Here is a 26,126-nt window from a genome sequence, read left to right as displayed (position 1 = left end):
AGCAAGTGTGCCAAAATGCTCCCCAATAACAAAAAGAAGTCGATGGTAAACCTGGGGAAGCCCGGGGAATCTGATGAAGAGCAAGAAGATTTTCTTATCTGCCTCCACTGGGTCGAAACCAATATGAAAGGCTTCAAAGAAGACCTTCCTGTGTCCCAGGTGTAAAAACTCAGCCTTGAGCACAGTGCTCGCAGCCTCTGGAGTGTCAAAAACAACCTGGAAAAAACCTCGTCCCAAAAGACGGACATCTAACAATCGTGGAGTGAGGTCTAGGGGGAGAGCCACAAGCATCCAGTCTCTGGCTTGGGATCTGGAGGGGTGAGACCCGAAGATGCGTGCTAGCAACGTGGTAGAGCATTCAATCTCTACATCCTTCTTGAGCTGCTGCAACTCGTCTTTAGAAAAGGTAATAGTTTTCGCGGCCGGTGGAGGTGGAGTAGGATTGGCTGACGGAGTATCCATCGCCAATCGAGGTGAGGAGGCCGACTCTAACAAATTAAAGGCTCCTTGCGCTCCAAAAAAAGCTGCAGGAGAAAAGGGGGCAGAAGAAAGGGAAAGGAGGCAAGGAGGGAGCAGGGGGAAGGGGAAAGAAGGGGAGGGTTGAAGGGGAGAGGCTGAGAGGCTGAAGGGGAAAGGGGCAGGCTGAGAGGGAGGGAGGGGGCAGGCTAGGAAAAGGAAAGGGAGAGGAAGGAGAAGCTGGAAGGGGGCGGGCTGGGAGGGGGAGGGCTGAGAGGGAGAGGAGAGGAAGGAGAGGGAGAGGTAGAGGAAGGAGAGGGAGGGGCAGGGAGGGGGCGAGGCAGGCTGAGAGGGGGAGGAGAGGGAGCGGGGAGTGAAGGGAAGGGGGAGGAGAGGGAGAGGAGGGGGCGGGCTGAGAGGCAGAGAGGGGGCAGAGAGGTAGGGAGGGGGCGGGGGAGCAAGCAGGGAGGGGGCGGAGAGGCAGGGAGGGGGCGGGGGAGCAGGGGGCAAGCTGAGAGGCAGGGAGGGGGGCGGGGGAGCAGCAGGTAGGGAGGGGGCGGAGAGGCAGGGAGGGAGGGGGGGGGCAGGGGGGCAGGCTGAGAGGCAAGGAGAGGGCGGAGAGGCAGAGAGGGGGCGGGGGAGCAGGCAGGGAGGGGGCGGAACAGCAGGGAGGGGGCGAGGGAGCAGGCAGGGGGAGGGGGCGGAACAGCAGGGAGGGGGCGAGGGAGCAGGCAGGGGGAGGGGGCGGGGGAGCAGGCTGAGAGGAGAGAGGGAGGGACGGGCTGAGGGAGAGGGTGCAGCAAGGGAGCGGGGAGGAGCAGGAGCTTGAAAAAAAAAACGTCGAAATTTGACCTCAAAAGATCAAAAAATAGCCGTCGGGCTATTGGAGCTACCTCAAACGAAAGCTGGAGAGCTGAATGTGAGAATCAAGAATGCACACTGGAGCACCAATCTTGCGGGAGTTTGGAAGCAAGCACCTTGGAAGAGGATTTGAGCTTGGCGATTTGGGATATTTAAACAAGTGAACAGAGAAACTTGGTGCAAACTAACTGAAAATGCCAAAAAGGCATGCACCCAGGCTGAAGCAAAGAAACAGTAGATGCCCTTTGTTGACCTCCTTGCATACGATTCAAGAATGCAATAGTCTGATGCTTGATCTGTGGAGACAATAGACAGAGTTGTTGTAGGGTGATGTTAGGCTTAAATTCCATCAAATCTTCAATCAAAGAATAGGGCTGTCCACATAAGCCTTTTGTGCCCTCGTCCACCGAGCTTCTGGCCAAGGGTCGAAGCTCATGCGAGGGAGAGGAGGTACCTCTGAATTCTCAATCAATGTCTCCTATGGTGACTTTTCCATCATCCGTTTCCCCTTTTCTTGGGCAGCACTAGGCTTTACTCCCATCTCCTTCTCTTTGTTTAATGGGCTTTCTAGGGGGCAATTGGATGGGCCTGCTTGTGACTCCTTCTCACGTTTCCTAAAGTCGTCGCCTCCATCGCAACCCTCATTGTTCTAGACTTATGGTAGGGAAACTGAGGTGTGCTGCCTTCATCTTCAGAACTGGATTGAAGATCTTTGGTGACACTCCTAACCACCTCCTGGTACCTTAAAGGCATAGATTGCTCACTTGGAAATGAGGTACTTTTAGAGCTAGTGATAGGTCTTGATGATTGTGAATCCCTTCTGGTTCTTTCTGATCTGCTAACAGGAGAAGACAAGGGTGATGCACTTCTATGCCCACTGTCCACATTGGAGGAAGGAGGTGGGAATGCTCCTCCTTCCTCCAATGGTGATGAGGCCTCTGATATTGATGTTGAGTCATCCTTATTACTGTCACCTTTCGTTTGTGACCTTGTCACAGCTCCCAACACGGCACCAATCAAATGGGGTTTGTCACCCTCCCCCGCCACTATTACGTCACCATGTTGACTTGGGATGTTGATTCCCCTCTGCCATTGGGACAATCTCTGGTGTAGTGGTCATTTGCATTGCACTGTGTACAAGAGGGTCCCCCAAATGGTTGTGTACAGTCATCTTGGTAGTGGGTGTACTCGCCACATCTGTAGTACATGATGGGCCTGCGAAAGTTGGTACCTCTGCCTCCACCTCCGCGTCCACCTCGTCGACCGCGTTGATAAGGGGATCCATATCCACCCCCTAACATAGGTGGTTGATACTGTGCATAGTAGGGCGGAGGATAGAAGTATGGAGATCCAATCTGATTGGGAGTAGGAGCTTCGAGCAAAAGAGGATCAGGAAGAAGTGGAGAATGGTAAGAGGGGTAGGTGGTTCAGGTGCCTTCACAGGGGCTGAAACTAAGGTTACTGGCCTTGAAGTGATTGATGCAGCTGTGTTGTGGACTGTAGCCACCAAAGGTGCCCTAGTTGGATACTCCGGTAGAAGCTTTCTCAACTCCTTATAATACCTTCTCTCGGAGGCATCATACCATGAATTTCACAAAATGTGCAAAAGGAGGTCGGGGTGGGTACCTTACACTTCGATGGACATTCCCAGTAACCATGGCCAGAACCCTTGCAATCGGTGCACCAGAGGCCACTTCTTTCTGAGCTTCAAAGGGTGACTGTTCATCCCCCCTTGTTCTATCTTTTAGACCTTCTTTGATTTCTTCTAACTCCTTCTTGAGTTGTTGCCAAGCTTGGGAGCCCTCTTCTCTCAGAAGTTGGGCGGTTTGAGTGTGTGTTGAGGCAAAACTTAACTGGGACCGTTCCATCTTCACCGCTTCCCTCGGGAAGTCTTGTAATGAGGCATGCTCAGGTAGTTTGTCAACCAACCTTATAGCGATGGTGGAAGGTAAAGCCTTCAAAAACCACCCCTTCATGACGGCGTCATTGGGTGGCATAGACATCTTCGCGACCAGGACCCTCATCCTCGTGTACATCTCCGATATACTTTCGCCAGGCTTCATGGTATCAGTGGACAACTCTTGGACAATCATGTGTTCGAAATTTTCCAACTTGAAAGTGCGTAAGAATTCCTCCCTTAGCTCTATCCACGTTTGAAAGTGGTCAAGGGAAAATTGATTGTACCATACATCCGCGGTATCCTCCAATGACGCGGGGAAGATGTGAAGGAACGCACGCTCATTCTCCACACCTTTCACATCCTCATGGAGGTGGCCTTTGAACTTTTGAGTCTTCACGTGGATCTTGTTGAGTAGCTCGAGAAGTATAGCTCTGTCTATAGGACTGAGAACTGCCATCCCCTCCCGAGAGGCTGAAGCAAATGCAAGAGTTGGAGGGATTCCCGATGGAGCCGTAATGAGTGTGGGTGCTCCAACAATTCCAGAAGTATTATTGGAGGCCTAAGAACACTAGTGCGAGAAGCAAGTAAGACATGCCATGGGTGTCACCGATGGTGCGTAGACAAGTGCTAATTGATGGTGTCAACGATGTACGAGCGGTGCAAGTGCAGGAGTGATGTGAGCAAGAAGAAGACTAAAGTGGAACAACATCATAAAAGCCAACCCTCGACATGAACGGAGCAGAACTCCAACCACATGACGTAGGGTCCGTTGTACCAGGTGAAGGGAGAGGAGGGGAGGATAACACAACGGGAAGAGATCTTAGAGAAGCGAGCATAGTTCATTAGAAGGGATGAATCATATACTCAAGAAAGTTACACCAGATGACTAATACACTAGAAGAAGATACACACGAGGCGAGCTCTTGACTCTAGCCTCTCACTCCCTCCACCTCGGCTAGAATCTCCCCCCTCTCCTCCCGTTTCCCCCTCTTTACCTTCTCTTCATCTACTCCCCTTCGCTGGAAATCCCATTTCCTTCTTCCTATTGGATGTCTTCCTGCATCCTTAGCCGTTCTTCTGTTTGTCAGCTACTTTGTCCTTGATGGATTCTGTAACTCTCCAACCTATTCTGAGTTAGTGAATCCCGTGCTCCATGTGTACTCCTGTCTATTTCATGTGCTCCTGACACTAGTTGGTTACGAGGGTTGGTGCACCACCTATACCTGCTGGACTGCTTCCCATGTGCACCAATAGATGTACCGCCTGCGCACCTATACACTCTCTTGATTGCTACAGTCCAGTGCGCCAGTACTTCACTATGATCAACTTTGACCATGGCCGGTCGAGGTTGAGGTTTCGTACTCTTCAGTCATGTAGTACTGCTGCCAGTACTTCACTGTGATCAACTTTGACCATGGTCGGTCGAGGTTGAGGTTTGGTACTCTTTAGTCATGTATTGTTTCCGTCATATCCAAGTCATGTCCAGGTCTTGTACAAGTCATGTACTGCCAAGTCATGTCCAAGTCATGTACTGTCAATTCATGTCCAAGTCATGTATTGTTCGCTCTTCAGTACTCCACCAGGTGTAGAGTTACTAACAACTGTATGGAAGGTATCCCATGAGGATGGCAATGAACTTAAGAGAAATATTGCCTTAGTCTTTGCATCAAAATTAAATTTCTAAGCGTGAAGCTGGTTGAGAATAATATTGAATTCATTCAAGTGAGAAGAAATGAAGACCCTTTCCTTCATCTACAGCTCAAACAACCTCTTCATGAGGTAAACTTTATTAGAAGTAGTTTCCTTCTCATAAGTGGCACATAATTTCTTCCACAAATCTTCCATAGTCTGCTCATTTACTACTGTGAAATAAATTTACTCTACAAGATGAAGTCTAACAGTAGACTTTGCTAATGCATCCAACTCATTCCAACCATCCTCATATATATCTACAGGCTTAGCTTCAATCCCTGCCAAGGGTTTAATCTGCTTCTTTTGAATAAGCACATCCCTTCTCTATTCTTTCCCATCTGATCTTTCCACAAAGAAAAGTTTGTCCCATCAAACTTTTTGATGCTGAAAAACTCATTTTTAGACATGGAAGAGGATGCCATGATGCAAATGAAACAAAATTCCAAATGCTAGTACCTGCAAGAGAGAAATCACACCAAATACTAGGTGCATCCAATATGTCTGCCTTAATGAAGTATAGTGTCACCAAAACTCAAGGCTGAAAACATCAAAATGCATCTGACTCCTGTGCATATACTATCCATCCATATGAGCAAATCTGGCCCAAAAGAAAATGCCAACTGCAATGGCAATCCCAATGCCAATAAGTGCCAAAATGCCTCAAGCATAAATGTTTTCCATGAGCATTTTCATCAACAAAATCTCATCCAAGAGATCATAGCACAACCTGTGCATCCACTGCAATATGTCAAAGCTGTCACTTAGCATAAAATAGCATCTGTGTGCTGAACGTCCATCAATAAATCATCCCATAAAGCAATTTGGGCCTATCAGCACATCCAACAAGGATCGCAATGCATCCAAATGGCTTATAAAGCATCCATTGCAACCCAATGCAAACCACAAATGACCGCACATGGCTCAGATTGCAACCATAGTGATCCGCATAAGGTATATCCAAGAAATCATGGCCCCACAACAATGAATGCTAGTGAAAATAGAACCTGGGATGTGTCAAACATGGGCTTCACTGCATAATCGAACTCAAACAAGACAATTTGCAAATATCTCTCTTCTACCACAACTCCAAAATCTCATCCAAGGATGGAGTAAGAGCCAGTCAACCCTTGCATTTACTTGTAAAAATGAACCTTAGGAAACTTAACCTTAGTCAAAATGCCACATGGCAATCAATGAGAAGGTCTTGGAAACTTTGAGAAATTACCTTCAAAGAGACGACGGAAAAACACAGAGAAGCACAACTCCCTCGATTCTTCATGGAATGGCAAGCATCTTTGTAGACAGATGCTTCAGGTAGTCCCGAATCCAAAGGAACAGATAGCGTTGCAAATAGAGGCATGGATCTTGAGATCCCACTCACATAGGAAATGACAAAATGAAGATGTTGGAGTAGACAGAGCTTCACCACAGCTTCAAAACTTCACGGAATCGAAAGCAGCTTCACAGGTAGAAGTTTTGGACCACAATGAATCCACTGGGAGTTTTTGAGCTCCAAATGATGTCCTGGATATGGAGATCCAACACACGAAATCCGTACAAGAAATTGAATTTCGCCACTTTTTGTAGGAGCTGTAACTTTTCACTGAAAACTCGGATGACAGAGATGTAAAAACTAAAAATGAAGTACTCAAAGTCTTCTATAACTTTTCCTTTGACTCAGAGCGAGATTCAGCTTCTAGAGAAAGATATCTTCATTATAGGACTCTCAAGTCTAAAATAGACCTCCAAAACCACCTGCTGGCTTGCAAAAAAACCACTCAAAGAACTTTCCAAAAGTTTCTACAAGGTCTCTGCGCATCAGGATGCAGGTAAAATCACCCAACGGAGCTTCTCCTTCCTCCCACAGAGTTGTAGCAACAGACTTTGGGCTTCACGCTCACACTCGGGTCAATTAGAACACCCGCACTCTGATCAACCAGTTGAGAGATCTCAACAACGGAAGTGGAATGGAAGAAGGTGAGAGAGAGGGTGAGCTAGAAGAGAGAGTCACACAAGTTTTGGTGGGTGCAGAACACCTTAATCTTCTATGTCATCCATATATATATGTGTTTGAGTATTGTACATAACTAGGGTTAAGGTACAGTGGCCTTTAACCCCCACAAGTTGGCTGCCCAAACTTGGGCACCCACCTCATTTAAAATGTTGAATCTTCCATTTAAAATTTTTGTCCCACTTGGCTTTTTGAAAGATTGAACCCATGCCCATGGAGGACCTTGTCCACCTACCCATACTTTGGGCACACATTGGGCAGGTTTGGGCAGTGTGTAAAAAGCCTAAAATAGGTGGATGTGGTCACAGAAATAAAACTTGGGTCTAGGCTGTCTACCATAAAGAAGTGGGGAAGCAGAGGAGAACTTATGAGATAAAGGGCGGGAAAGAAAGAAAGCTGGGAGAGAAGCTGTGGGTGTAAAAGATCTCTTCTACATTGTTACCAAATTTACACAAACTGAATTCCTTGACTCATCTTCTGATAATCCCCAATTTGCTTGTATCAACATGTAGATGAAGGGTTCCTAAAATTCGAGGAAAATGTGTTTATGTAAAGGATCCTGCCCTCTTTACTTTGTAATTATCAAACTTTTGCATGTTGGTATGATTGCTTTTCCCCCAATATAGGAGGTCTACAGCACTTTATTCTTCCATGTGCATTTTTTGTAGGGTTTAGTACATGCACCCGTGTAAAATGTGCATGCTCATAACAATATAACTCCAAGCAGGTACGTGTATGGAAAATTGGACCACAAAGCCACTGCATGATTGCCAACATGAAGGAGCACAAGGCCGAAGTGAATTCAATCCAGGTTTGCTATGAAATCAATAGCATTGCTGCTCTGATTAAAAGTTCCTCATCAGAATTTTAGGTCCGGTTCATGGTCTTGCCTCTTAGTCATACAGTCACCATGAAATTAACAGTTTCCAAGCAAAACTTTCCTAGCTCAAGGCTTCATCAATAATGTAGGTACGGAAGAATGACAGCGAGTGTGTTAGCTCCAGCAATGATGGATCATGTATTGTTTGGGACCTGACGGTTTGGAATCTAACTCAATGCACCCAACATAGAATTTTAGAAATTTAGATTCATGAATTAATTTGATTATGATGCTTTCTACCCTTTCCACATATTGATTAAATAGCTTAAGGAAATAAATCTTCCATATTCCTACAGTAGATGCACAGGATTTGTATTCTCAAGGGGTCATTGTTACTCCTTGTTCCATGCTTGCCATACCGAGTGATGCAGATATGGTTTGGAAGCTCATTGGTCGTTTGACATCATGACACACTTGGTGTGCTCTTTGGTTTCCTGCTTGATGGTCACAGTCTAAAAACATCAACCTTGTCCATCTTCCTCTCTTTAATTTGGTGTCCTCTTTGGTCCTCTGTGCTTTACCGTCTCAGTCTCACAATATCAACCTTTGTCTCTCTAAGTTGGTTGGTTCTGCAATTATCATCAGTAGACTCTCCTAGAAAGCTTTAATTTTCCCAATATCATATATGTAGTGCAATCTAGCTTGAGGTGGTAGAAACATATTGCAATTCAAGAAATGTCAACATACCTAAGGCAAGGTGAACATCATACGTATGTTCCTAATTTAAAAACAAGATCAAAGATTAACTAGGTGGAATGGAATCGTCCCTATCCTAGACTAGTGAAAGTTAATCGGAGAGCCAATGCACATCACAAATCTCAACTAGCCTATGAATAATAGGAGAGGGAATATTGTATTTTCGATCTCATGCTATTGTATAATGTAAATTACTACGAGGCTACAATACACAAAAGGTTCAATATTTTTACCCAAGTGTTTATTTACTGATACCACTATTTTATGCTTATCCACTATGCCAAGTATTTAAAGGTTAGAATTCGGCAAACCCAAATGCCCTTATTACTTTTCCCTTGGGTGTGGAATAAACACCTACATGACGCCATGAGGGACTTGTACATGTGTGAGAAGAAAAGTCCTCCATGATCCCACTCTCTCATGAAAGCAACTCTCCTTGCAATAGCTGCTCAAAAAGAACCTTGAAACTTTCTCTAGGTGGTTGTCAGAGTGTACGCACAGTGTCATGACAAATAATACAAAGAGATTGGGCTGGATAAGTTGAGAGCCGTCAATGGCCTCTGTACATCTAGATCTCCAAATCAACAAAGCTGTCAGACTAATAATGATCTCCCATGCTGAGTGATGGGAGGAAAAGTGATCTATGAGAGTGATCTATGAAGGATTAAGTGGGGCAAAATCCAGGCGATCAGCGTAGGGGTCTAATGTATGACTCCTATGTGCAATATTTGCATCTGCTCCCTCATTGTACATTTGTTGTCTAGGATGTATTAGGTAGGCATCTAATTCCCCAGTGATGAACAAATCACCTCTCCTAATCTTGCCAAATAAAAGATAAAGCCCTTGTCAAATCCTATGGGCCTCTCAACTTCAGAGGCAGTGTTGAATGGAATCAATATCTATAAGCCTATGTCTGAGGGGGAGGTCCGCTCACTTCCGGAGGTGTTACCGGAGGCCTAAGGCCACTAATGTGAGGAGCGTGAAGTGGGTGATGCGTAGACCTATGTCACAACTCTACCTTAGCTGCACTACACTGCGTGATGCATGAACCTATGACACAACACTAGTTGAAGATGCTACGGAGTGCTGAGAGTACTGGTGAGTACTAGAACAGAACAGGAAGAACAAACCCAGAAAGGAGATAAGAAGGACCAACGCTAATAACAGATAACGGGGAAGCGGTAGACAAGAGCACAACGGAGAAAGTGGTAGACAAGAGCACAACACGAACAAGTGTGTATCATATAATGAAGAGATCCTCATACACTAGCCTCTCCAAACAGAGATCAGAGATCACTCATCCACAACAATGCAACAGTAGCAATACACCATAACAATGCAACAGACGAGCTTGTAGCTCTAGCCTCTCTCCTTCTCACTCTTAATCCCCATACAATGCTGAATGACTCCCCATCCCCTTCATCTGCCCTCTTCACCCTCGCTTTCCGGATGAGAAATCCCCTCCCTCTCTCGTATTGGCTATCCCCTCATCCTTAGCCATCCTGCCGCGTTAAGTCTCTTCATATCTCCTGCAACGGCCAGCTTGTGCCGAGTTGGTGTTGTAACTACTCCATGTGCACCGCCTGCAACCACCTTGTATTTGACAAGGCACTGCCAGATGAACATCTATGCCACCCATGAGTTAGGTCTGCAGAGGTTGGCAGAGTGTGATTGCGCGACATGAAGACCCTTGATGCATGACCATGTGCTTGGGTGCTATGTCCTCCTGATGACTATGTCCCCATGTGACTATGCCATCCTGGTGACCATGTACTTGTATCATCTTGCAACCGTGTCATCACCATGACTTGTGTCATCCTTGTGACCATGTCATCGCCATGACTTGTGTCATCCTTGTGACCATGTCATCCCCTGACTTGTGTCATCCTTGTGACCATGTCATCCCCGGATTGTGTCACCCCCTGACTAAGTGCTGGACATAGCTAGTCCTGCATGATCTTGGTATAACAGTTCCCCTGCTACTATCATTCACCATCCCGGTGAATAAGTGATGTTGAAAGATGTGCAGAAAGAGTGCCTTTGCTAAATATAGGAATCGAAAACATATCGGAGTCACCCACTTCCAAATGTATCACTAATCCAGATCCACGGTTTCACAAGAGTGGAGTTAAAAGAAAACTTGCTGAAACCTTTATTGAACCACTGGTTACAAAAACTTGCTGATCAAACTGCTTTACAGAAGCCATGGGTCTACAAAAAGACCTCCTTTATTACAAAAGTGTGCTGAAATCCAAGAAAAATACCTAGAGAAGCACTATGTTTAAAATGCTAGAGCTGGAAATGGAATTAACTTAACCCAATACTAACACCAGCAGAGAAGCAAACAAGCTAACAAGAGATGCGAGAGGAGGCAAACAAGATAACTATATACAAAAACCCTCCTGCTGAAACATATGTCATTGTTCATCTCTCCCTAAGATGGTGCTACAGAGACTCCAAACACTTGATCATTCTCTGCCAAACGACTATTTCCAAACACTCCAAAGAGCTCAATCTAGAATCCCGCCAAAGACCTCAAAACAGAGATTTGCAGCTAGAAACCCTAAAAGTAGTAAGCTCAGCCTGCACAGTAATATGCTTTGCCCGTAGGGATAGTAGCTCTGCATGGACTGTGGCATGTGTATCTTGTAATGCAAAGTGTTGTTCCTGAATCTCCTTGAGGTCATGCGCTTGAATCTGAAGTGCTGAGACTCCAACTCAGCTATCCTCCTCTCTACTGTAGAATGGGAAGTGGCAATCATGTTTGGCTTGAAGTGTACTTTGGTCTTGTGCCAGCCTATCTCTTTTTGTGCTATGTGTGCATAAAACCTCATGTAGTTGAGAGTCCCTCTGATGTAAGTGCTGCTCATGTTGTGCTTTCAACATTTCCATCTCTGTTTTATAGGCACTTTCCTTGCTCTGGAGCTGTTTGTTGCATTGTTGCTCCTACACACGTGCTTCTTTTTCCATCTCGAGCCTCAAATGTTGCTTCTAGCACAACAGCATCTGTGTATGGCCTGTTGCATTAAAAACAGCAGCCCCTAACTGGGCAAAGGTGTCATCCACGATTCTCTGATGTAAATGCAACGACCTCTTAGCCCAAGCATACTTGTCATTAAAAGACATGCGATCAGCCATATTGATAACATTGCCTAGCTCTTCAAAGCTGGCCTTCATGATTTTTTGTTTTGGGAAAACACCAGAAGAACAAAAAACGAGCTGCTGCTCCCCACTCCTCCTGCTGCCCTTCCCCTCCTTGCTGCCCCCTCCCTCCCCTCCTTGCTGCCTCCTCCCTCCCCTCCCCCCTACCTGCTGCTCCCCCCGCCTCCCCTCCCTCTCTCCCCTTCCCTACCTCCCGTGCTGTTGCAGCCCCCCCCTGCACTGCTGCCAACCCCTCCCCCGTGCGCTGCATGCCTGCATGCCCCCCCCCCCCCCCCCCCCCCCGTGCTGCTGCCTGCCTGCGTGCCCCCCCCCCCCCCCACCACGCTGCTGCCTGCACAGCCCCCACGCTATTTCTTTGCTCCCCCCCCCCCTCTCCTCCACTCCTCTCCTCTACCCTCCCATCCTCTCCCTCCCTCCTCTCCTCCTCCTGACTGCCCCCTTCCCTTCCCCTCTCCCTCTTGCTGCCCTCCCTTCCTCCTTGCTGACTCCTCCTCCTCTCCTCGCTCAATCCTCTCTCTCCCTCCTTCCTTTCACCCTCTCCCTTCATCAGGTGTACCCTTATTTTCTTTTGGGGGTCTCTTGGGCTTCAGGAAAGCGGATGGAGTTTTTTTTGTGTGTGTGTTTGAATCAGCCTTTCCCACCTCGATTGATGAATGGGTACCCATTCAGTCAATCCGTTACCGCACACACCGGCCACGAGACCGTCTCTTTCTCAAAAGACGAGCTGTAGCAATCGCAAGAGGATTTGGAGCATGAGTGTTCCATGACTCTCTTTGCACACATCTATGGCTCCCACCCCTCCAGGTCACAGGCTAGAGATTGGATGCTTGTGGCGCTTCCTCAGGACCTTGCTCCCCACCTTAAGGATGTACGTTTGTTGGGACGAGGTTTCTTCCGGACGTCACGAGAGACTTGCTACAGACTGGGTTTCTCTTTCTAGACTACAAGAGGATTTTTCTGTTTCCCTTTGAACTGGGCTTTGACCCAGTTGAAGAGGACAAGCACGGAGTTTCCATCTTCATTAGGTTCCCTCATCTACCTTTAGTTTATCACCGACTTCTTTTAGTTATTAGCGAGAGATTTGGTGTGGTAGCAGAGATCCCCCCTCTTCTTGTCGAGCCTTCATCGGCTGCTGAGGCGGTTAGGATGGATGGGGTACCCAGGGTTAGGGTCTTTGTCAAGGACCCTAACATTTCAGATGACCACATCATGCTACAGCAACCCGATGGGTCATTCTTTCGCCAGAGATTTGAGGTCACAGGTCATCAGGACCAGTGCAGATTTTGCAGATCCTCCGAGCACTTCGCCAGAGATTGCCCAAAGAAGAAGAAGAGTCCAAAAAGGCAACCAGCTCGTACTAGGTTACGACAGAGATCAGGAGCATGACCTATTGCTCCACAGGCACCGCCTCAGACACGGGCCCCCCCTCCTAGGGCTGCCCGAGTTCTTCCTGCACATCGCACTACCTCTGGCCCCGGTGGGGTCGCGGTTAGGCCCTCTACTTCAGATCATACTTCCGTTGCTTCGAAGACTACACCTTAGGAGCCTCGGGAGGCTACCTGTAAGAGATTACAAAGATATGGTGTTATAGGCATAAAGTCAACCTTATGGTTGACCAGTAGTACTTGGGTACTATATATACCAAGTACTTGTATTGTTTCATTTGAACATTTCTATTGGAGCTTTCTTGTGTGTGCACTCTTGCTCACTTGTGTTCACAACCTATCTCCACTTTGTTCATACATTTGGTATCAGAGCCATTCTCACAATGTCAAGGGGGAGGTACTGAGCTGCTACTCCTCCCCGTGAAGCTCTGCTACCCCCTCCCTCACCCTCCTCCTCGCTGCCTTCCCCCCCCTCTCCCCTCCCCCCTGTAGAATCCCGTGGAATAGAATAGATGCATCTTGAAAGAAGTGTGAGAGTACAAGATGAAACCAAAATGTAGTTCTCTTATAGAAAGGGGAGAAGGTAGCACCTTCCCTACATAAGTGGCAATCAGTCCCTACATCAGTGGGAATCAACCCCTATATCAGTGGGACTGGCCTAAATCAAAGGAACCTCCCATGTGGGGGCCTTTGGCTTACATCATCACTTAGGTCATACACTAGACACATCATAGCACTTGATGTGCGTTTACAACACACTTTTTTTTTTGTGAAACCAGTAGCTATATTATTAACATGAAATCAATGTACATGGCATTAGACTCCAAAAGGAGCCTAATGGAAGAACTCAAAAACAGTCAGAAAACACTTCAAGACTAGTAGCATCCAAGTCCTTTGCGGCATAACTATCATATAAAAATTGCTTGAGGGACATTCTGAAGAAGGCATATGCCTGAGGAAACTGTTGTCCCATCCTAGAATGCAATATCTGTGTCCAAATGGTCCATAGTAGCCAGAAACGAGCCCAGTGAAAGAAAAGGAGGAAAGGAGACATCTGAGATGAGAAGCATCCAAACATCCAAACATCCAAGCGTTTACAACACACACAAACACACATGTGACTCCCCTAGATGCACACATGCACCATAGAGCAAGCCCTTGATCACACTTATCCCAACATACCCCCCCTCAAGGGGTTGCCTCTTGCAGTGTCAAGGATACATCTAGTCTCATAGTTTCTCATGCCATCTCATGGTGGTCAAGGATAAATCTATGGCTAGGATCTCATGCTAGCAAGGGTTCTCAAGGGTGTGAGGTTCACAGAAATGGGATAGACAAAACACATATCACATGGTCTACATCATATGGTGACTAGAGGTGATTTACAAAAGACAAAACATATGATATTCTTTTTGGAGTACTACTCCAGGCAGAGAACCTCAAAATTTGACCAAGTGATGATAAACGAAAAATTCAAAAGACAAAGTGCTCAAAAAGCATAGTCTTCATCTTCAAAGTTTGATTCTTCATTTGCTGATGGAGTTCTTCCTTCAGCCAGATTTGCTTTGTTGTTGAAGTAGCCCTTCTTCACAAGAAATGCTTGATTCTCTTTGTTGTTCTTCATGGAATAACACATTCCCTTTTCCAATTGTAGGCATAGGAACTTAATAAGCAAGATATATTTGAAGCATTTTCCTTGTGCACCAAATACTGTGAGATGATGATCCCAAGCTTCATGTGAAGTTTCAAAGCCATGAATGTATGAGTCACTTAATCCCAAAGCAATGACAGCAAGAGCCTTCTTGTCTTTGATCAACCAATTAGCTTCTTCTTTTGTAGACTTCTTTTCCTTTCCATTCACAACATTCCATATCTCCTTTTTCATAAGCATAAACTTAGCTTTTGTTTGCCAAGTATGGAAACAAGTTCCATCAAACTTCTCTACGTGCTTGGGTTTAGTCATCTTTACAATTCAAGTACTCATCAAAAGAGAATCACATAGTCATCATTCTAAATGCAAAGTTCAAGGACACTTATGAGCTCCATGACTGAGTTCTACTACTCAAGTACAATCAAAGCAATGAAAGTCTGCAGTAAATAATGAAAGCCCCAAACTTATGGTGATTGCTCAACACCCTTTGACCAAAATATGCAGAATTCTGTCAACAGAGACCAGGGTAGATTGGAGGGTACAATTCTCATAGCTCTATTCAAGGGGATTTTTATGCAAGAAGAAAGGCCTTATACCAAAAAAGGTCCTCCACCAAGGAAGCGCGCAATGTTGCGCCAGGTCACCATAGCCAAGCTTGGTAAAGTCGACTGGTCTTTTCGTGTTTTCTCCTCCAATACTTGACCAAATGGGCTCAGATTTCATCAGCAGCTTGCCTGTAGTGTCGTCCAACTTGAGCTCAGAGGAATTTGCAAATGGGTAAGCACAGAGGCGGCATTACGCGATACATCGGCGAGTGAAGTTTGTGTCGGCGTTGCGCGTACAGGTAGTATCTCTCTAATTGCTTGCAGTTGGAAGATCACCCATACACGAGGATTCTACAGCTCAGAGGATTTCAACAATGGTCGTGTATAATGGGAGAACTGAGCTCTCACAGATTTGGGGAAGAAAGAGGAAAATGGAGATGATGAGGAAGCTTTGAAAAACTAGTAGTTCATGCTAGAGAGAGCATCTAATGCTAGGCTAGGCTAGATCTAGAACCTAAAGCTCTGATACCAAGTGTAGAATCCCGTGGGATAGAATAGATGCATCTTGAAAGAGGTGTGAGAGCACAAGATGAAACCAAAATGTAGTTCTCTATTATGGATTGTGAGAGAGGTGACTCTCTCTTATAGAAAGGGGAGAAGGTAGCACCTTCCCTACATAAGTGGCAATCAGCCCCTGTATCAGTGGGAATCAGCCCCTGCATCAGTGGGACTAGCCTAAATCAAAGGAACCTCCCATGTGGGGGCCTTTGGCTTACATCACCCCCCTCGCTGCCCTTCCCCCCCCTCACTGCCTTCTCCCTCCCCCACCTCGCTGCCCTCTCCTCTCCCTCGCAGCCCTCCCTCGCTGCCCCTCCCCCTCCTACTTGCTGCCCCCCCTCCCTTGTTGCCTGCTGCCCCTACCTTCCCCGCCCCCTTCCTTCCCCCCCTGCCCCCTCCCTCCCTCTCTCTCGCCCCCTCTTGCACCCCCGCTTGCTCCCCTCTCTCCCCCAGCCCTCCCCACCCCCCTCTCCCCCCCCGCTTGCTATCGTAACCCTCCCTGCCCCCCTCCTCCCCCCCCACTTGCTGCCCCTGCCCCCCCTACCCTTCTCCTCCCCCCCCGCCCCCTCCCTCCGTCTCCCCTGCCTACTCCCCTCTCTCCCCCCCCCCCCCCCGCTTGCTGCCCCTGCCCCTCTCCTCCCCTCCTTGCCCCCCCCTTTCCCCCTGCCCCCCCCTTTCCCGCCTGCCCCCTCCTACACCCCACTTCCTACCTGCATCCCTCCCTCCCTCTCCTCCTCCGCCCCTTCCTACCCCCCTACTGCCTAAACCCGCCCCCTCCCCTCCACCCACAGCCTACCCGTGCTGCCTCCCCCTTCTTCCCCCCCGCCTTTCTCCTCTCTCTTCTCCTCCCTCCTCACCACCTTTTCCTCCCCTTCTTGTGCCCTTGTTCCAGGGCATCCTGGGCAGCATTTCCTTGGAAGGAGTATTTTTAGTGTTTTAATCGGCCTTTTCACTTTGATCGGCGAATGGATCCCCATTCAGCCAATCTTCGTCCACTCCCACCAGCCGCGAGAACCGTCATATTTTCAGAAGACGAGTTGCACTAGCTCAAAAAAGATGTGGAGCTCGAGCACTCCACATCGCTTTTTGCCCGCATCTTTGGGCCACACCCCTCCAGATCACATGCTAGAGACTGGATGCTGACCGCGTTACCAGGAGATCTCCCCCCATACCTCAGGGATATTCGACTTTTGGGACGAGGATTCTTCAAGGTGGCTTTTGACTCCCGTGAGTCCATAGCCCTTGTTCTCAAAGCTAATCCTTTGGCTTTGGGTTCGAGAAGGATCTTTCTTTTGCCCTACACCTTGGGCTGCTTCGATCTGGTAGAGGAGGACAGTCAGGTCACATCTCTATTCATCAGGTTCCCTGGTCTTCCTCAGGTCTACCAGCGACTTCTTGGTACTATCGGAGCCACTTTCGGAGTGGTCACTGAGATCCCCCCCCTTCCTGGCATGCCTTCTTCCTCGGTAGAGGCACTCAGAGCGGACGGGGTGCCTCGAGCTAGGGTCATTGTATCTGACTCTAACATTTAAGATGACCACATCATGCTTTAGCATCCAGATGGCTCTCTCTTTCGATAGAGAGTCAAGATTGCAGGTAGACAGGACCAGTATAGGATTTGCAGGACCCTTGGGAACTTTACTAGAGATAGCTACCCAAGGAAGAGAAAAAGACCCAAGAGGTCTTCTGGTGTGGCTCCTTCATGTACTATCCCGAGTGCACCTCCCCAAATGCCCTGTACCACGTGCTCCAGGACCACCAGGAGCAGTAGGGCACCCTGCTTCGTACAACCCAAGACCACTAGGGGTAGCAGGGTGCCCAAAGCCCGCAGCACACCTAGTACCACGATGGAGAGCTATTAGAGAGAATCCCTTACCTCAGGAGGAGACCTTTGATCTGATTCAGACAGACGTCATCCAAACTCCAGAGGTGGATGTTGCTGCAGTCCCAGACACTACAGTTCCACATTAGGAGGGGTCTTTAGATACACCAATCCCAGTTTCTGACCACGAGGGGGCTACAAATACTTCTTCCCCCCAGGCTATTCCTGCCACAGTCAGGATGACCGAGAAAGTGCATATACAGATGAGGACTCCAGATTCCTCTTCAGCCTAGCCACAGGCCTCCTCAGCCCCCAGCTCTAGTTCTATTGATAGAGGTCTGGCAGGTCCTTCTCCTCCTTCTTCCACGAGTGCAGGTCTTCTTTGCGCTCCTCGGCCAGACTTGCATCTCAGGAACTCTTTTTCAGCATTGGCAGATTCGGCGACTTTCATGGATGATGAGGAGTTTGTGCCCTCCACCTTAGGGGTCCCGGTCATTGGGATTCCTTTTGATAGGACCTCCCCCCCAGCAGGTGTGGGGATCCTTTCACTTGTTGAGTTTCCTGTCCTCAGCAGGAGTGTTTCGGCCCAGGGGAAGCTAGTCTCCTCTACTAGGTCGAGTAAGCCTTTCCATCCAGCATCCTCCTGTCGATGAGGATAGTCAGTTGGAACATACAAGGCCTAGGCAGAGTTCCACACCGTCGCCGTAGGCAGCTGATCTGGAATCAGCTTCATCCAGGTGTCATTGGAGGTGCTATTGATATCCTTTTTATCCAAGAATACAAGTTGGATGCCAGTGATTTCTCTAAGTCTGGAAAACTACTTTCAGGATATACCTTCTAGTCACCTACAATGGGCACAAGGGGAGGTACTTGCATTTCGGTCTCTCCTTCTATTCTCCCCTTGGTTGCTGGTCACAGTATTATCTCCCCCTCTAGAGCTCAATGGATCATTATTTTGATTGGAGGACGTAAGATTGGTCTTCTCAATCTTTATGCTCCCAACAACAGAGGGGAGCGGGTCTGCTTTTGAAAGGAGTTACTCTCTTGGGCCCCCATTGCAGATTCTTGGATCATTGGTGGCGATTTCAACATGATTGAGTTGCCATCAGACAAAAAGGGAGGCAGAGAGGGTGGAATTCATTCTTTGGAGAGGGCAGCCTGGGATGCCTCTCTCTTTCTTTCTTTTTTTTTCCAAAAAAGAGACTTCTATTAAGTAAAAAAGAAACCCACTAGAGCAAGCTCTGTGCGGAAATACACCATGCTAAGCATGTAATAAAAACACCTCAGAGGAATGAGGTAGAAAGAAACCAAGGCTGAGGCTGATAATGCCATCTTAACCCTGTAGAAGTCTCAGCAAAGAAGGGAGAGTCTCCATAATCTCTGAGAAAAGTAACTCTCCTGGAAGAGGCTGCTCGAGATGATCCTTGCATGGTCGCCCAAATGGCCATCAGAGTGTGTATTGTATCTGTCCAAGTACTGGCCAAGATCTGAGAAGGGTGAACCTGAGAACCCTCCAAAGCCTCAGTGCACCTGGCTCTCCAAATGTGCCATGCTGCAATGCTAGCTAGGATCTCCCATGGAGAGTCGACCGAGGAGTGAGCAGCCCTAAAAAGAGTGGCCGGAACATCCTCTAGAGAGCACGACTCCACAAGGTGTCGTTGGATGTGAAGAGCCCCCAAGAGGAGTCAAGTCTCTCAAAAAATACCTGGGGCCCTGAAAGAGTAAGCCAAGCCACTGATCCCTAGGTCATATAGAAAGGTAGGCGAACAAAAGTGCTGAAAAGTGTTGCAATCCCCTTCCATATGATTCTCGCCTGTCTGCAATCCCATAGGTAGTGCTGTATTGTCTCCAAAGCAGAAAGGCAGCGAGGGCAAGAAGGGTCAGCTCCGAACTTGTGGACCTCCAATGGTTCACTGCTATCCCACCATGAATAAAAAGCCAAAAGAAGAGAGTGATTTTTCTATGCCGGTGGGATTTCCAGAGCCTCTGCCAAAAATTTCTCTGCAAGTCAACAGAAATCTGAAAGTTCTCCCGATGAGGAGCTCTGGTAGGCTTCCAACCCCTAGAGCTGAGCTGGAATTTCCTAGCATTACTGACCGTGTAACAAAAGAAGGGGATGCCCTTCTCTCGGTGCCCTTCATCTATCCATTCCCATTCCCCAGGGTCCCACTGCAAAAACTTAATTGGGACACCTCCATAGAGCCATAGCCTCCATGAGCCAAGGGCGAGGAGAAGCGGGTCAGGATCCAAGTACCACTGTGAAAGAGAGCCATGCTCCATGAAGCCCACTATCCTGACTGGCTGAAACGGTACCTCCAACAAGATATCGTCTGTGGATCTGGACAGCCTGCCCCCCGAAGAAACATCAAATACTAAGGCATCCTCACGTGGGTCAAGAAAAGCAGTCACCTGTAAAGGAACTCCCAATTTGGAAAATGCCCCCATCCAGGTGGAGCAAGTAACAGGCATGTCATCTGTGTCCACCCAATCCAAGGGCAAGGCTACATCAATCTGCTGGACTCTCCCTACACTCCCTCTGAGATTAAGAACCATCTAGGCCTGTTGGTCTACAGCAAGCTTCCTGAAGGCTTTCCATGCTCCCACTGTAGAAGTAGGGCCCCTCTCCCATCTCGGCCAGTGCATGTAAGGAGAAGCTCCAAGTGTGGTCTGCCAAGCTCATCCAAAATCTTGTCATTCCACATGATAGGCTGCCTTTCAATCTCTTCACAGGTGGATGGGGGAATCCTGCGAAGAGTACTCCTGAAGCTGTCCCATGCTTTCAGGATAGCAACCATAAGAGGGGAAGAAGGAGACCTAAGGTTGGCTATGGTGAAAACCCATCTAGTACTGTGTGTCCAATCCTCTCCTGAAGTGGGCGTGCGAGACTGTATGCATCTGATAAAAAAGTCCTTCCAAGGCTCTTGTCCTAGCATAAGCCCTCTCACAACGAACTTGCAGAGTAAAGCTCTGCACTGTAGATCTGGGTCGATGATATTTAGACCCCCTTTTCTTGTAGGAAGAATCAAGGTCTCCCAAGCCACCCTGGCTGTAACATCAGTTGTGCCATCTAGACCACTCCATAAAAAGTTTCGTACAGGCCTCTTAAGCTGAGTGATACAATCCCTAGAATGGCACCAACAAGAGCATACAAACCATGTTGTGGCTAGAAGAACTTGGTTAACCACCACCACCCTGGATGCCAAGTCAAGTTTGGCTCCAGAAAAGGAGCTTTCTTCTGATGCTTTCCAACACCGGAGCAAACTGTTGTGAGGGAGAGATGCCCACCCCAACCTGGCAGCCCAAATATTTGACGGAGAAGCCCCTATGTACCCAAGTGAAGCCAATATCATTACCCCAATCCGGGTGTCATCCTCGCAAATCCAAAAACCACTGGATTTATGCCAATTAATGTGTGCACCTGCAGCCGTGCAAAACAAATCCAAGGCTGTCCCTACCAACTCACTATCCAGGAGCTCTTCTTCCCGGCGGATAGGAAGCCTCAGCCCATAAATATCAGCTTGAGATCTAATGTAGATACTCATAGCTTCCGCCACAAACAGGAAAAGAAACGGGGCAAGAGGACATCCCTGGCGGACGGATCTGGAAATTTGAAACCTGCCCCTCTTACCCCCCCAATGAGCAACTGGCTATGGGCTGATCTATAGAGAGAGGATACTCCTCTAAGCCATGCATGTGAAAAACCAAAGCGAGATAGAGTACCCTCTAAGAAATCCCAGTCTACTCTGTCGTAAGCTTTCTCAAAGTCCAAGAGTAGAATGGCCAATCTCTGGCGGCTCTACATGGCCCATTCTGAGGCCTCCCAAAATGAGAAAATATTACAAAAAATACTTCTGCCATGCACAAACCCTGTCTGCATGTCATGAATCAAATCTGGAAGAAAAACCTGTAGCCGCAGACTGATGGCTTTCGCCAGAATCTTGTAAAAAGTGCCCAAAAGAGTGATGGGCCTCCATTGAGACACAAGATTCCTATTACCCCCCTTTGGGATTAGATGAATGAGACCATCTGTGAGTGAGCCTGGCATCTCACCAGAGTCCCACACCATGACAACATCAGGATCTGGCTGTAACACCCCGTCTGAGTCAACAAGCTGTGAAACACTATCTCTACTATGTCTGGGCCCATGAGTAAACTGTTTGTAAACCCTGCCACCCATCTGAATCCAAAAGGATTCCCGTGCATGAAAGGCATACTCTGCTCTCTGATCCAACAATGTCTGCAGCAAGGCGCTCCTGAATCCAAGCATCTGTGGGCCTCTTCTGCTCTTCCCTCTGAAGGGAGGCTAACTGTTTGCGTATACCAATCTCACATCTGAGAATCTCACGTCTCCTAGAATCAGCAACTGAATGATAATAGTCACTAATTCCGGATAAGACTGCAGCTACCTGAGATGGATGGACAGCTCTACCCTATATGTGAGAAACCCAAATCTGTAAAATATCCTCCATGAGGCTCTCCTCTGCATAAAAAGCATCCGGAATCCTGACACTGGCAGAGCGTCCTCTCCGATGAGGCTCAAGAATCTGCAACACCATTGGAAAATGATATGAGGTGGAAACCCCAGTAGAAATGCATACATATCCTACCCTGTCAAGTGCCCAATCATCTACATAAAATCTGTCAATCCGTGCATGAATGGGCATGTGTATTCTCCTGTTCGACCAAGAGTACAGGAGTGACTGTGGCATAATATGAAAGGCATCATCCAACCAAGTGTCTCTGCCACTGAACTGAAAGAGAAAGGCATCCCAAGCTGCCCTCTCCAAAGAATGAATTGCACCCCGTCTGCCTCCCTTTTTATTTGAAGGCGACTCAACCATGTTGAAGTCGCCACCAATGATCAAAGAATCTGCAATGGGGCCCAATAGAGTAACTCAATCCAAAAGGAGATCCGCTCCCCTCTGTTGTTGGGAGCATAAAGATTGAGAAGACCAATCTTATGCCCTCCAATCAAAATAATGGTCCATTGAGCTCTAGAAGGGGAGATAATACCATGACCAGCAACCAAGGGGAGAATAGAAAGAGAGACCGAAATGCAAGTACCTCCCCTTGTGCCCATAGCAGGTGACCAGAAGGTATGTCCTGAAAGCAGTTTGCCAGACTTAGAGCAATCACTGGCATCCAGCTTGTGTTCCTGGATAAAAAGGATATCAATAGCACCTCCAGTGACGCCTGGATGAAGTTGGTTCTGGATCAGTTGCCGACAGTGACGGTGTGGAACTCCGCCTAGGCCCTGTATGTTCCAGCTGACTATCCTCATCGACAGGAGGATGCTGGATGGAAAGGCTTACCCGACCTAGTAGAGCAGACTAGCTTCCCCTGGGCCGAAACACTCCTGCTGAGGGCAGGAAACTCAACAGGTGAAAGGATCCCCACACCTGCTGAAAGGGACGCCCTATCAGAAGGAATCCCAATGACCGGGACCCCTAAGGTGGAGGGCACAAACTCCTCATCATCCATGAAAGTCGCCGAATCTACCAGTGCCGAAAAAGAATTCCTGATAAGCAAGTCTGGCCGAGGAGTGCGAAGAAGACCTGCACTCGTGGAAGATGGAGGAGGACGACCTGCCAGGCCTCTATGAGCAGAACTGGAGCTGGGGGTTGAGGAGGCCTGTGGCTGGGGTGAAGAGGAATCAGGAGCCCTCATTTGCGCTTGCACTTTCTCGGTTGTCCTGACTGTGGCAGGAACAGTCTACGGGGAAGTACTTGTAGTCCCCTCGTGGTCAGAAACCAAGGGGTCAGAGACCAAAGTGACTGGGGCTGGTGGATCTAAAGGCTCCTCCTGATGTGGAACTGTAGTGTCTGGGGCTACAGCAACATCCACCTCTGGAGTCTGGAAGGCGTCTATCTGAACAGGATCAAAAGTCTCCTCCTGAGGTAAGGGAGCCGCTTTGATAGCTCTCCATCGTAGTACTGGGTGTGCTATGGGCATCGGGCACCCTGCTGCCCCTGGTGGTCCTAGGGTGCGCGAAGCAGGGCACCCTGTTGCTCTTGGTGGTCCTGGAGTGCATGGTACAGGGTGCTAGGGAGGTGCAATTGTGGTAGTACATGAAGGAGCCACACCAGAAGACCTCTTGGGTCTTTTTCTCTTCCTTGGGCAATCTCTAGCAAAGTGCCCAAGGGTCCTGCAAATCTTGCACTGGTCCTGTCTACCTGAAATCTCGACTCTCTATCGAAAGAGAGAGTCGTCTGGACGTTGAAGCATAATGTGGTCATTTGAGATGTTAGGCTTAGAGACAATGACCCTAACACGAGGCACCCCATCTGCACTGACTGCCTCTACCAAGGAAGAAGGCATGACAGGAAGGGAGGGGATCTCCGTGACCACTTCGAATGTGGCTCCGATAGTGGCAAGCAGTCGATGGTAGACCTGAGGAAGACCAAGAAACCTAATGAACAGTGATGTAACTTGCCTGTCCTCCTCGATCAGATCGAAGCCCAAGGTATAGGGCAAAAGAAAGATCCTCCTCAAACCCAAAGCCAAGGGATTAGCTTTGAGAACAAGGGCTGTGGACTCGTGGGAGTCGAAAACCACTTGGAAGAATCCATGTCCCAAAAGTCGAATATCCCTGAGGTGAGGGGCGAGGTCTCCTGGTAATGCCGCCAGCATCCAGTCTCTAGCTTGTGATCTAGAAGGGTGTGACCCAAAGATACAGGCGAAAAGTGATGTGGAGCCCTCTAATTCCACATCTTTCTTGAGCTGCTGCAGCTCGTCTTCTGAAAAAATGACGGTTCTCGCGGCCGGTGGAGGTGGACGGAGATTGGCTGAATGGGGATCCATTCGCCAATCGATGTGAAAAGGCCGATTCCAACACTGAAAAAGCTCCGTCCGTGAAACTACTGCCTAGGACGCCCTGAACGCGGGCGCAGAAAGAAGGAGAAAGAGAGGGTAGGAGAGAAGGGAAGCGAAAGAGAGGGGCAGGAAGAAGGAGAAAGAGGGGGGAGACGGAGGTAGGCTGAGGGGGAGGCATGGGGAGCTGAGATAAGGAGGAAGGGGGCAAGGAGGGAGAGGGAGGAGGTTTTTTTTTTTTCAGGGGGGGGTCACCTTGGGGGGGAGAGCAGAGGGGGGGGGGGGGGGGGGGGGGGGAGAGTGTGGGGGAGGGAGGGAGGCGGGGGAGGAGAAGGGGGCGGGGCGGGGGAGAGGGAGGGTGGAGGAGAAGGGGGCAGCGGGGAGGGGGAGAGCAGCGGGGGGGGAGAGGGAGGGCGAGGGGGGGGGGGCGGGGGAGGAGAAGGGGGCGGGGGGGGCTGGCGGGGGAGAGGGAGGGCGGAGGAGAAGGGGGCAGCAGGGAGGGGGGCAGTGGGGGAGGGGAGAGGAGAAGGGGCAGCGGGGGGGGCTGGCAAGGGAGAGGGATGACGGAGGAGGGCACCGGGGAGGAGAAGGGGGGCGGGGGGGCTGACGGGTGGGGGAGAGGTTGGGCGGGGAGGGAGAGGTAGGGGGTAGTGGGGGGGGGGGGGGAGAGGGAGGGCGGAGAGGAGGAAGGGGAGAGGGAGGGTGAGGGAGGAGGGAGAGGGGGCTGGCGAGAGGGGAGGGAGAGGAGGAGCAGCGAGGGGGGGAGGGGGGGGGACAGCGAGGGAGAGGGAGAGGGAGAGGGGGCTGGCTGAGAGACGGAGAGGGAGAGGGAGAGGGGGATGGCTAAGAGAGGGAGAGGGGAGGGCAGTAGCTCATGGGGAGGAGCAGCAGGTCAGGCGCTTGGCTAAATTTCTGATGCCTCTCTCTTTCAGTATAGTGGCAGGGACACTTGGTTTGATGATGCCTTTCATGTTATGCCACAGTCACTCCTGTACTCTTGGTCGAACAGGAGAATACACATGCCCATCCATGCAAGTATTGACAGATCCTATCAGGTATTTGGGCTACCAGGTCGGCTTGGGTATTTCTACCACGTAGCAGTTTGCTCCCGTGTTGGAGAGCATCAGAAGGAAGCTTCTCTTTTGGAGCTCAGCCAAGCTGGATCTTGCCTCTAGAGTTGTGGTGGTCAACCAAGTCCTCTTGGCCATAGCCTGGTTTGTATGTTCCTATTGGTGCCGTTCTAGGGACTGCATCATTCAGCTCAGAAGACTGATCAGGAACTTTCTCTGGAGTGGGCTTGATGGCACAGCAGATGCCTTAACCAGGGTGGCTTGGGAGACCCTCATCCTCCCTACACAGGATGGGGGTCTCAATATTATTGATCCAGATTTACAGTGCAGAGCTTTAGTTTGCAAGATGGTGGTGCGAGGACTTATGCCAGGATAGGAACCGTGGAAGGACTTTCTCATCAGCAGCATCATACAGAGGTGCACACCTTCCTCAAGAGGAGACTGGTTGGATGAGCAGTGTTAGATGGATCTTCACCACAGCACACCTCAGGTCACCTTCGTCCCCTCTCATGGTTGCCATTCTGAAAGCTTGGGCCAGTTTCAGAAGCACTCTTCGGAGGATTCCTCCTTCCTCCCGGGAAGAGATTGATAGGCAACCCATCATGTGGAACGACAATATTTTAGATG

General features: G+C 48.9%; 1 protein-coding gene across 1 annotated transcript in view; it reads left to right on the top strand.

Moving 5' to 3' along the window:
• LOC147889951 (cilia- and flagella-associated protein 52-like) overlaps nucleotides 1–26,126 on the top strand; it is a 472,453-nt gene that overhangs the window by 295,289 nt on the left and 151,038 nt on the right. The window contains 2 exon segments of the mRNA XM_087391038.1: nucleotides 7,648–7,731; nucleotides 7,890–7,958. Of these exon segments, the coding sequence (XP_087247164.1) occupies nucleotides 7,648–7,731; nucleotides 7,890–7,958 (153 nt within the window).

The sequence above is a fragment of the Dipteris shenzhenensis genome, chromosome 19 (genome assembly GCF_047967505.1).
Source record: "Dipteris shenzhenensis isolate YYH24624 ecotype China chromosome 19, Dip_SZ_1.0, whole genome shotgun sequence".
Lineage (NCBI taxonomy): Eukaryota > Viridiplantae > Streptophyta > Polypodiopsida > Gleicheniales > Dipteridaceae > Dipteris > Dipteris shenzhenensis.
The sequence above is the reverse complement of the archived record's forward strand: the minus strand, read 5'-3'. Positions and strand labels throughout refer to the sequence as shown.